The sequence below is a fragment of the Carettochelys insculpta genome, chromosome 26 (genome assembly GCF_033958435.1).
Source record: "Carettochelys insculpta isolate YL-2023 chromosome 26, ASM3395843v1, whole genome shotgun sequence".
Classification (NCBI taxonomy): Eukaryota; Metazoa; Chordata; order Testudines; family Carettochelyidae; genus Carettochelys; species Carettochelys insculpta.
In genome coordinates this window covers 6,377,953-6,390,582 of record NC_134162.1, presented here as the reverse complement: position 1 = coordinate 6,390,582, position 12,630 = coordinate 6,377,953, and the positions used below count along the sequence as shown (strand labels likewise).

The following is a 12,630-nucleotide window of genomic DNA, read 5'->3' as shown; positions in this document are numbered from 1 at the left end:
TGACCAGTGCCTGGTCTCATTTTGGTTAAACAAGGGGAAATATTTTATCCAAATGCAACTTCAGTAGAGAAAGTTGTCAGGGCAACTGGGAAATCCCACTCTTGTCTGTTGCCTTTTACTTATCATTCAGTAGTTAACTTTGCATACTTTATTACAGTAGACTAAGAGCTGTCCCGCCTGAGGCCTGTGTAACTGAAGTCTGTAGGACAAGTAGGTATGGGAAGGTTGATGTTGGCACTGGTATAGATAGCACAATTTGCTGTCCTCTAAATTTGTAACTGAAATGATTAAATGAAAAAATATACAATGGTGGCTTGGCTTAAGGAATGAGTTAGGTGGGGTTGGACTAGATCACCTGCTGAGGTTTTTTCCAACCCTTACCTAAGATTGTGAAAGTTTTAAATTGTGGTTGTTTGTGGTTTTTTTTAAACTAAGCTCAGGTAGTCAGTTGAGTATTGTGGACCTGCTTCCTCCAAGCTGCAGCTCACTGCCTATTTGACATCTATTACAGGGGTGGGATTTCCAAGCGCTGTAGCCTGTTAGTCAGGAGTGGCTTTCGCTCAGCAGGTAGAATAGAAGGCTTATTAGTTAGGGAAATTGGGGAACTGCAGGTAATAAAATACCCAACCCCCCACCCCCTTCTTACTGTTGACATGTCAAAGGATAGCAGTTGTTTACAAAGCAGACTGCACTGTCCCATTTATGATTATATAAATTTAAATTTCTTTACTAGCAGAAGAGTACCCAATTCTCATTGTCCGGTGAATGCAGAGACTTCTGAATAATCCTGATCTGAGCTTGTGGAGAAGTGTCAACCACTCTGTCTATGAAAAGTGTTGGTGTTTCATTTTTAAATGTCAAACCCCTTTTCATTAAAAACCTTGTATGTGCGCACACAACCAACTGCCTGAGGGCCATACAAGTCTAATTGCAGCACCTTATCCTCCCCAGGAGGATGAAAAAAAATCTAGTTCTCTTCCCTCCACCCTATCCTCCACTTAAATAGGTAACTTGCAACATGGAGGATAAGTAAATTGGCAGGCCCACAACCCATGAGTCCTTACTCATTTTAAACTGCTGCTCCCTATCAAAATTCAACTAGAGCTATCCTGTTAACACCATTCTTGCTGTGTTACTTCAGCAGTCTGATTATAATATAAAGACACCATTGTAAGGGAATACTGACAACACTGGCAGTTGTGGTAGCACAGTACTGCTCCCGTAGCAAGTTTTCTATTGCTAGTGCCTGTCCAAAGTGGACGTTCACTAGTATGAAGAAGATGGAGGAAAAGCAGACATTGACTTGCGTGTTAAAATTTAGGATCTGGTGCAAAAATACTAAATATATGGGGGATTAAATGTAAAACTGAGTTAGTGTAGCTGGCCTACATCAAGTAAACAAGATTTTTAGTAACATTAAAGAGTACCTCAGTTACATTACAAAGTAAGCACTGTCACCTTTGACACAAAGCATAATAATCAAACCCCCTCTCCTAGGCCTAAAATAACGTGCATCAGCAAAGCAGGCTTCGCATACAGTTAATGCCCAGGGGAAAAAATATGGGTTCAAATTCAGAGGCTGTGTTACAGAAATATGAAATCAATTCAGGCTATCTTGTCTTAGGAATTCAATGTCTCATTTCTTTCCTAGTTACACTCATAGCAAGTATGGGGGAGAAAGCATTCTCTTTTGATTTAAAGGTTTATTCAGAGAAACTGGGAATTGGCAGTTGATATTTAGGTAACTGTCCCCAGCAGCTATGATGGCCTAGCTGCACAAGAGCTTTGAATGCCACTGCACAGAACAGTACAGCTGTTTATTTGGCTGTAACAGACTTTACCAGCCAAAGCATGATTCTGAAAACTAGCTGTCCCTTTTGCCCCAATGTATGTGGTGCTTTGTTAGAAACCATCTATCCCTGCTTCTGTCTACACCCCTGGAAGAACTTTCTTTAGAATGGCTAGGTAGTAGGGTCCATACACCTGCCTGTTGTGATGAATCATGCTGCCAAACCTTTGGCCAATTTCCAAAAGTTCTTCCCGAACAGGAGCAAGGCTTTTTGGGAGATTATGAGAGTTCTGGGCAGTAGGAGACAGATGAAGACTGAGAAACGAATGGATCCGCTGCTCTGTAGGTACAAAAGGAGCAGTCAGAAGTAACCAGACAAGGGAATAGTTAACAGCCTACAACTTAAGACAATATTTGTGCAGAAGTGATACAGCTCTTAAGAACACAAGCAAAATCATTCTGCTTAAAAAAAAGTGCATGGTAGTAGTCAAAATGCAACATAGAATTTTAAAATTATGCTTAAATGCAACAGGGCACAGCTCTGTGGGGAGAGATTTCAGCTGGTTTAGTTTGGAATATCTTGGTAATTTATTGATTAGCAAAGTAGTCCAGTGGATTGAGTACTGAAGTGAGACTGAGGTTTCATTCCTTGCTCAGCTGCTGTCTGGCTTTGTAACTATTGAGTCAGTCACTTCACTGCCTCTCTCTCCATCTGTAAAATGGGGATGACCCCAATTCAAGTGCTTCTGAGAGAGGTAGCATATAGAGCTTTTCATTGCTTTACCAACCAACCAAAAGCAGTCACTTAACTTCTGAAGAGATTGAGACACGCAGTCTCTGGACCCTAGGTGCCCCCATTGGTGGCAGTCTGAACAAAGGGGCCAAACATTAAACTTCATTCTCATCTTACAGGGCCGTTCCATTTGCTAGACCAGTTCTAAGGCCCAGCACAGAATGCAGATTAAGAATGAGGCCTCCATACATCTTTAAATAAAAGCACAGTAGGCATTTAGATACTGACTCACCAATTACGCTCCGCACCATGTTGTCCTCCTCTGCAAGGCTCCTTATCTGGCCTTTCAGGGAAGCAGATTTGTCGCTGGTGAAAGCAGGGTAGCCCAGCTGTGAGAGCGCCTCGCTAACTTCCTGATGCACATGATTGCTGATGTCCAGCAAAGCTTCTTGAACCCTAAATCATAGAAGCACATCCTATATTTTTGGGCTGCTCCCTACCTTACCTTCTCTGTAAGGAGCTATGAAATTCCCTTCACAAACCTGTAGACAGGAACAACCTGGCAGACCGTTTTGGTATCCAGTGAACTAAACTGGTCAAGTGCTGGCTACTGTGATAGGAATGATCAGCAATAGTAGTTCCCTATTAATCAAAGTCACCCATAATAGGCAATTGGGAACCAGTTCCCTTCCAGCCATGGTCCCCACGTGGGTTTTAACTGAGTTCCAAAGCCAATTCCTGCAGATCTTTTCACTCCCAACCAACATATCTATTCACTTGTCTCCCTCTGGAAAGATAATAGTAAAGCAACCTACCTGGTGCAAGGGAGCCCTTCCAGGAGGGCCTTTGTTATGAGCTTCAGCCTATCTACAAACCCAGGCAAGCTGAACAAGGTGCTTCCACAAGTGCTGCTAGACACAAGCAGGACTGCGGCTATGATTGTTAGCTGATTCACCTGCAACTGTATCTCCTGCAGTCATACTTGATCCATTAACAGAGTCTGCAAAGAGAGTTCAAATCCCGCTGTAGGCAAAGGAAGAGCTGCGTTCACCAAGCAGCTGAATTCTCATGCAGGGGAATGACAACTCCCCTTTCCTCTCTGTAAGAGTGAAAGAAGAGAGGGCTCCTGCTTGGAAAAGGTGCATACCACTGGTCAAGCACAAACTACAAGAAGCAGGAATGGCCTCATGTTTTACAAGGGATCAAAGCTAACACAAGAGAACTGTCACAAGCTTGAGGCTCTTAATAAAAAAGGAAGAGAGGATCCAGTGTAGAGCTATTTGCTCCCTTACAGCTGTGTTGCTTGGCCAGAGACAGCTGAGGTTGTAGAGATGGGGCAGGATTGGGGCCAAGCACTTCTTTTGTGTATTCTTAAGGCCAGTTCTAGACTGCCACAAAAAGTGGCAGAGCAGTACTTCCTCACTGCTGAGACAACTTCTCCTACCTCAGGATATCCCTCTGTGCCAGGCTCCCAACGAAGTAGGTTCATATAGCCTTGGTTTATCACAGACATGGGATGGGGTGTGTCTGAGCTCCTGTGTGCAGCTCCCAGTGGGGTTGCAGTGGGTGATCCAAGAACCTCAGGATGGGATGGGGATAATGAAGATGCAGAGACTTGTGCTGCTGCTTTGTGTAACCACTCAGTTGTATGATCCAAGCTGTCTGGAATGGGATGATGGAGAGAGAGGATAGCAGGATGAGTCAGACTGGGCAATCTGAATGGCGAAGGGACTGTCCTTGCTGACTCCTACACGACACTCTGAACAAATAGTATGGCTAGACAGGCCAGCAGGGAGTGTTGGCCCCTGATACTTTGGGAAGGGACCGACACCTATTGAAAATTGAGTCAGGCTCATTCCCCTAGGACACAACCACATCACTCAGGTCAATAATGTAGTCCATTATCACTGGGACTGGTGAGACGTGTTCAGGGCTGGTCTTACACTAGTCTGAGGTGCAGAGGGTTGGGAACTATTACTCCCTGTAAGGAACACCTGGTCCAAGTATGGTGAAACACCTCTAACAAACCAAGACCAGCTTTGCTACAAGCTAGTAGTGTTGGTACATGGAGTAATGGAACATCAAAAAGATCACTCTGTCTACTAGTATCATTCAGCAAAGTAGGTATCCACCAAAATCTCCTGGAAACACCCTACTAAGGGTTAAAACAGATATGTAGTTACATTCTGCCCTTTGCTCCAAGGCCCTCAAAGCATTTTATACACTAAGTTTTGCAACACTGGCCATGGGTATTTTCTGAGAAACTGAAGCAAATTAAATAACTTGCCCTCTTTTACAAGGTATGTTTGTAAGAAAGTTGAAACTAGAAGCGCGGGTATCCTGACTTCTCGCCACTGTTCAAAGCAGTCCATCCCCTGGTTAGAGGGGGACACTTTCTCCTTTTCATCTTGTTACTGACACATTTGCATGGAAGACTCAACAGCTCTGTCTACTGCTCCTGTTTACAGTGAACCTAAAAGCCAGTACCTGCCACCAGCAGAATGGCTGCACCAGCGACTGATGTCAAACAGAAGACATCAGGTGGGAAAGGAAGTAATGAGAAATAGATAATTCTGTTTCTGTACATTATTCTACAGTAGTAAATAGAAGGGAAAATAACCAATACTCCATAAACAGAAACACTTGTTTCAAAGTAAACTTTTAAAATTGTATGTGCGCATTTCAAATGCTTGAGTAAGCTGCTGTTACAAAGACTGGTTTCTCTACAGGCCTGCCCCAGCACAGTTGACTGACACAAGCTTTCTCCAAACTAGCCCCTCTGTTTTCCCCAGGACCACTGCTAAAGGTAAACTTATGCTCCAAATCCTCCAACCTTTGACCACTTTGCTCAATCAGTCTACTTGCAAGTGATGGCATTCTATTATGGAAAATTACATCCCTGCAGCCCCTAAGATCAGCCCTTGGATATGATCCATTTCTCCAACTGGTGTACAATGAGATTATTAGTGCACTTTGGACCTATGATGCTCTGCTTTTGTGCTCACTGTTGTTAATCCTGGTATCAAGTCTCCCACAGATGAACCAGTATCCCCGTGAATCTTATCCCTCCCTCTCCTTCCCCATACACTCACTAGGCAACTTGGCTAGCAGCTCTTGGAATTTCTGCTGTTCATATTGGATGGAGTGACCTTGCAAGTGTGGCCGGAGACTCTGGATGGTAAAATTTGCCATGTCCATTTTCATCAGATCCAGAACCTGGAAAATCTCCCTAGGGTGAATAGAAGAACAGGATCGGAGTGGGTGTGTCTGCCTGTCTCACTGCAATGACAGTACCCTGCTCTCCAGGCACAACACCCCAGTGTCAGGTTGGCCACAGAGATGTAGTCTTCAGTGCTTGGAATTCCAAATGCAGAGGAACCAACTATACCCCACAGACTAGCCCATGGTTTCCTTTACAGGCAACAGACTTTAAAAATCTCATTTTTTTTGCTGGGGAAATGTACCAAATTGTGTGTTCTAGAGAACAATCCTCAGAACTAGTAGAAAAGGGGCAGTGCGAGCTTCTTCAGTACCACGCCAGACTTTTCTACCTTGGTCTAAAGGGGCCCCCAGCCGAGTCAAAACACGCACAACCTTCCACAACAGCTATGTTCCACAGAAACAAGGCAATTATCCCAATGTAGTATAGGTTATGCGTACTTCTGTAGGATCTGGGAACCTCCTACAGAGTCATTACGACAAGAAGTAAGAGATCCTGGCTCTCACAGCAGACTTAAATGCAAAGTTCACTGCTGTGATTTAGCTTCCTGACACAATTAGTCATTTGTCTTTCAGTGTGTGAACGAAAAAATATTACTACTATTTCTAAAGAGCTGGAGACATTCTGATATTATGATACATCCAATTAGAATCTAGATAGACAGGGGAAATCAGATACTCTGGCTCGCTCCATGCTCTATCCCCATGATATGGAGGGACTGCGGGCAGTGAAGAGTACTATGCAAGATGGAGGTTTGAGACAAGGACATATTGTCCCCTAGGAACTAAGCGGAACCTCACCTTCATTTCACACAGGATTCCCCTTGCCTCCGAGCAGCAATTTAATCCAATTTTCATTATTGGAAAAACTCAGAACAAGGTGAGGTTCAGCGTAGCAAGAGTTGAAGGTGATATTATTGGGAAGGAGGCGGTACATTTTCTGCCACAACACAGCTCCCTTGTGGTAGGCCCACCTGGGTCCCAGGTAATGTCACATACCTGAGCAGTTGAATTGGGTCTGTCACATCCCGTAGTCTCTGCACTTCCTCATCTCTGATGGGTGCACACAGGATAGCCATTGTATCTAGGATGTAGCTGGTGAGATTGGGAATGTCTAGAGCCCCGTGCTCAGCTTCTTGTTTGATCAGTTCCATATCCAGGGCTTCTTCGATCTGGCTCTGCAGACGGCTCTGCCGCGGCAGCAGCAGCAACAGTAGGGTCTGCCCAAAGAGAAAAGCCTGTTTTTCTTCCACGTTTAGGTTGGACCTAAGAACCCTACAGCTTGCCTGGAGGTGAAAAAGACTCAAGGCTGGCCTTCTACGAACGAGCACTCATGTGACTTTTAAGCATTCTGAAGAAAGGTGCTTTCTCACCTTTCATAACTGTTGTTCTTCGAGATGTGTTGTTCATGTCCACTCCAATCAGGGTGTACGTGTGTGTAAATGAGACGGAAAATTTTGCCTGGCAGCAAACACTCAAGTCAGCCTAGGCACTCCCTGCTGTGGCATCAAAATGCTCCTCCTGTACTCCAGGAACGTAAAAGGCTATCAGGTGGACTTGAATGTTCAGACATGATCTAAAAGGTTGACCTCAGTATTTACTCTTCTTTGCTGTGAATTCCGTACTCTCACACCTCTGGACTAATGCGTGACCACGAGGGAAGCTTCAAATGTAATGGGCTACAACATCATTAACAGAAGCCTAGCTCTAAGGGGGTTGTGTGTCCTGTGTCATGAAATGCTCACCTCTTTAATTTCCTGCAGCAGTTGGATTACATGTGTGTAGTCTGGTGGACTTGCAGAGAGCTGTTCTTTCAGATCATCCCAGAAAGCTTTGTGCAGTGCTTCTTTCACTCTGCTTTCCAGGCTGAGTGGGGAGGGGGAAAAGAGAGTTAGGTACCTTCTCATAATTGTTGGTCTTAAAGATGTGTTGCTCATGTCTAGACCAATTAGGTGCACACATGTGCACAGTGGTCAGAAGATTTTCCCCTAGCAGTGCCTGTAGGATTAGTACGGGCACCCCCTGGAGTGGCACCTTCCTGGTGTTCAATATAGTGCCCCATCAATTCCTCCCCACCTCAGTTCCTTCTTGCCCATTAATCCAACAGAGAGGAGGGACGGTGATATGAAAAACACATCTTGAAAAACAGCAGCTAGGAAAAGGTACGTAACCTTTTCTTCAAGTGCTTGGTCCTGTGTGTTTCAAATAGGTGATTCACAAGCCAAAGGTTATGCCATGGAGTCGGAGCCAACAGCTCATTGTAATAATGCCCCGCCAAAAGCCACAATGTCCCTGGCTTGTCAGTGATAGCATAGCGGATAGAAAGTGTACAGATTGAGGACCATGTAATGCCCCTACAAATTTCATGAATAGGGATTTGAGCTAAGAGGTCTGCAGAGGATGCTTGGGCTCTAGTAGAGTGTGCTGTGATAGGTGGGGGAGAACCCTGGCCAGTTTGTAGCACTAATACAGGATGTTATCCATGAAATAATACACGGGCCTGATGCTGGCTGACCTTTCATCCTGCCTGCAACTGCTACAAATAGCTGGACAGATTTGCAAAAGGGTCTAGTCCTGTCTATGTAGAACAGCAGGGTCCTGCATACGTTAGAGAATGCAACCTTTGTTCACTGGAGGTGGAGTATGGCTCAGGATAGAACACTGGAAGAAAAATGTTCTGACTGATGAAACTGAGACACCACCTTCAGAAGGAAAGCCAGGGTGGTTTAAACTATCTTATTTTTAAAGAAATAGTGGAGAGTGGTTCTGATGTGACAGCTCTCAGTTCAGCCACCCTTCTGGGCAAAGTTATAGCTACCAAAACCACTATCTTTGAAGGAGAGGAATGGCAATGAACAATGTGTTAGTGGTTCAAAGGGCAGACCCATAAGTTTACCAAGGACTAAATTAAGGTCCCAAGCTGGGACCAGTTAACAAAGGTGAGGATACAGCCTGTCCAGTCCTTTGGGAAATCAAATACCCACTGTCTACACACGTGAAACCTGACTGCTCCAATAAACTCAAGGAATACCAAATTTGACATTCATCATAGTTCCAAGGCAGGAAAAAAGAAAAAATCCTAACAGCAACCCCCAAATGCTTTTTCTTTTCTTTTGTAGATCCCTCCAAGTCTTCCCTCTTCTCTTTCCCATTCTAGCCACAGGCTCAGGCACAAGAAAAAACAAGAGTGAAAGGAACCTGTTTGTGCAGTTGACCTCTTGCAACTTGAAGTCACGGTTCAACACAATCTCGTGTGCAATGGTCATCTTGGAAACCTCGTGTGCTGTTTCCAGTAGTTCTGCCATAGAAAGAACTGGTGGAGGGCTGGCTGCAGAAAGAGTGAAGGGAAAAAAGTGAGCTACAGTGTTAGATTCAATATTTAATAAATGTAAAAGGTTTTACAAAATGTAATGCACAGAAATAACGGATGGGGTAAAACATTCTCTTCAGAATATGAAAAACAAAATTATGCACCTAGCTGACAGACATGCTGACACTGACAAAAATATAACTGATGAGTTTGGCGTCAATGTCCGAACAATGGAAGATTAATTTTGATTAATGGTGAAATTAATTCTCTTCCACTGAGGTCATTAGCTAAACTTCTACTAACTTCACTGGACACAAGTCTGGGTTTCAACATCAATCCGTGGCTGTAGGTAACACCAATACAGGAAATAATTGTTCAAATTAAAAAAGTCTCCAAAAGTAGCATAAGACTGTTAGTTGAGTGAGCTGAATATCAATCGATTGTATAAAATATTTTTCTTTGACATGTTCTCATTCCTAAGATCTAACCTTTTAATACTCTCCAGAATAATTGAGCCAGATACTTAATATTGCTCTTCCTTGCTGTTAAAGTTGTTAGCTTAGTTCTTTTAACATCACCCCTTCCAGTGTACAGATACCATAGAAACATATTGAAGAATTAGTTCACATTTTACCATTAAGAATAAGTGAAATAAAAGGAATTAACAGTTTTCTTCTAAAATATTTTCAATACAGATCTCCAAACGCAAGATAGATGCATTTTTCAGAAAAGGAAACTAAGACTCAAAACTAAGCATCCAATGGATAACACTAAGTCAGCGAGAGTTGGAAGTAAACCTTAGGTCTCCTGACTGACTAGTTATGTTCAATCCCATAAACAAGTTCTGGAATTATTAGGTGACTGCTGATTTTATACTGCAACTGTCAGAATCTCAAAAATAACCAGGGCTGGGACTATTTATATGGTTTCTACATTTTAGAGCAACAGGGAAACTCACTGGTGAAACTTTCTGATTAATTTATGAGGTGGGGGGTGAAAATATGCCATGCTTCCTCGCTTAATAACCACACAATGGGAGAACAATTTACAAGTTGCAGAGGACAGCAAAGTGGCACATTTTGGAGTGACAGACTCTAGTGGTACAATACAATTGCCTTCATGTCCTTTCACTGGATGACTTGCCTTGTTATATTTTAAACCTTGGTCCCCATTCTGCAATCTGGTCTGAATACAAAGACCCCTAAACCTGAAATCAGCTGGGCTCTGTAGTGGTACAAGGACCTGCCCATATGGAACAGATTGCAAGAGCGTGGTTTAGGTCTATAAACGCTTTGGGACAGGAAGCATTTATTACATGTCTGTACAACGCTAAGCGCCATACCCTTTAATTCTTTTGGGGTCTCTAGAGCTATTATAATACAAATCAGGATTCACTATATGGGAAATTCATACATTTAAATGTCAAGAAGATCCAGAGTATGAAAAGGATACTCATTTGCACTGTGGTTTGTCTAAAATAATGAGAAAACTTAAAGCTAACTGCATACTCATGACAAATGGAGCCTGCCTCTTGATAGATATTTCCATAATCAAAGGGATGAAGACATATAATAGATTATAGCATTATTAGCACGAGGGAAAATAGTTTAGCCCTAGGAAGTTCTTGACCAGAATGCGGCAAAATGGATCAGCAGCTGTATAATTGAGAAAGCTGCGTGTAAAGAACACTCCTCAGTTAAAAAGTGAACAACTTTTAAATGAGTTTGTATTAGTCAACACTAATGCCCGGGTGTGGAAGGGCCCATGGTAAAATGACAGGACCCCTCCTCTCTGAAACAATTCCAATCTAAATTAGACAAAGGAGCTGTGTGAAGAAGAGAGCAGCAGGTCATATGCTATGGAACGATAAGTCAATCATGTAATACATACTCTTGCAAAAAAAATCATATATGCATTTTTATTGGCACAAATAACTCAGTGAGACGAATGAGTGAAGTCCCAAACTTACTTAAATCTCCATTGGATAAGAACTACTAAAGACACCTTGCATGCCAGAAGAAAACTTATGAATTTTTTTTCTGATTTTAGTCCCATTGAACTACACAATCGAATTTACTCATCTTTTAGACAGATGGAATTCTTAAGATGCACAACTATTTGTCTGCACTGATGTATACAAAGTGATTGATATGCCTCCAAAAGTTACAGTTAAGAAAAAGAATTCAAGCTCTGATTTGATTGAAATCCAGATTGCTTTGATTTGAGCACCTCTTTCCTTTCATACTGGATAAATCCACTTCTTTTTGTATCATGAGCGATAAGAGTGACAGCTAGTGACTAATGAAAAGCAGCACCTGTCATTTACTGAAAACTGTGCAAGACAGAGGATGGTCATCTCTGCCTAAAGGAGCTCCCAATTTAGACACGCTTCAGTTTAGAGTCACAATACAGTACAACTGTGGTTCTGAACCAGGGATCCCAGGCCCATAAGCAGGTTTCAAGTAGTCTGTCACACAGAGCCAGCATTAGAATTGCTGGGTCCTAGAGCAGAAACCCTAGTCAAACCATGCAGAGCCTAGTCAAACTGGGCCATGAGCACTACTACCTGAGGCCAAAGTCTAATTGACTTATCGTAGTTGCATCTCCTGTGACCCTCCTTGGTACCTTCTAATGCTGGCCTTAGTTTTTATGTGCAGAAAAATAGCTGGGACATATGTGGGTGGTAGAATTTGTATAGCACCTTTTTTTTGGGGGGTGGGGGGTAAGCGCAAAACCCAGTAAACAAAGGTGGAGAACCCCCACTGTAAAAGAGCAGTACAAGCTTTTAAAAAATCATAGCGGAAAATGAAAAGTTTAGTGGCAACATGCGCTAAAGAAGCCTTCGAAGAAACAGACTTACACTTTTGGGCACTAAATGAGAGAGGAATATTTGGTATAGCTCATGGGATGTGTAAGTCTAACCTGAGACAATCTTTGCAAAAAATTGTGATGTCTCTTCTCTTTCCTCCAACAAGGGATGGGAAGTGGAACCAAGGAGTTCATACCACTAGGTTTAGGACAGCAGGACATTTGAAGATTTGGATGTTTTCTATCCCACAGCTCCTCCTGAGCACACCACCGCTTTGTGCGTAATGCCCAATGGTAACATTCTTAAATGCAGCAGAAGAGCCACGGGGGAACTTAAAGAACGGCTCAGGAATGATTCAAGATGCTGCAAGCAACCGTGTAAGTCTCCCTTTTGGGGGCAGAGACTACTGGGCCTCGCTCAGCACTAGTTTCATACGAACCAACCCTGCCTGGAAGACACAGAAGGACACAACTCTGCTACGGGGCCCTTCTACAGCCGAGGGCTCTGCTGATGCTTTCGACCCTCTCCCCAAAGCCCGATCACCCCCGGTCACTGTTTGGATCGAGCCATTCATTCAAGGAGAGTCCAGACGGTCCTTTTCTACCCTAACCAGAAGGGGCCGCAGAAGCTGGCAGCTGTGGTGGGCAGAGGCTGGGCACGTCTCCATCGTGGCTCTCCTGGGCCTGCCTTGCTTTCCGGGGCCCACAGCGGGCGCTCTTGGGGTCAGGGGCGGGCGCCTCCTCGCCAGGGTTCGGCATCTTCTGGTTCCT

General features: G+C 43.6%; 1 protein-coding gene across 1 annotated transcript; it reads right to left on the bottom strand.

Annotated features, from left to right (window-relative positions):
• Window positions 1-1,834: 1,834 nt before the first annotated feature.
• On the bottom strand, window positions 1,835-10,967 carry TCP11 (t-complex 11). Its single transcript, XM_074977309.1, is given in 8 exon segments — window positions 1,835-2,129; window positions 2,815-2,978; window positions 3,338-3,522; window positions 3,967-4,180; window positions 5,611-5,751; window positions 6,741-6,961; window positions 7,487-7,617; window positions 10,931-10,967. Coding segments are annotated over 8 exon segments (1,293 nt in total). The 3' UTR covers window positions 1,835-1,929.
• Between the last annotated feature and the right edge of the window lie 1,663 nt (window positions 10,968-12,630).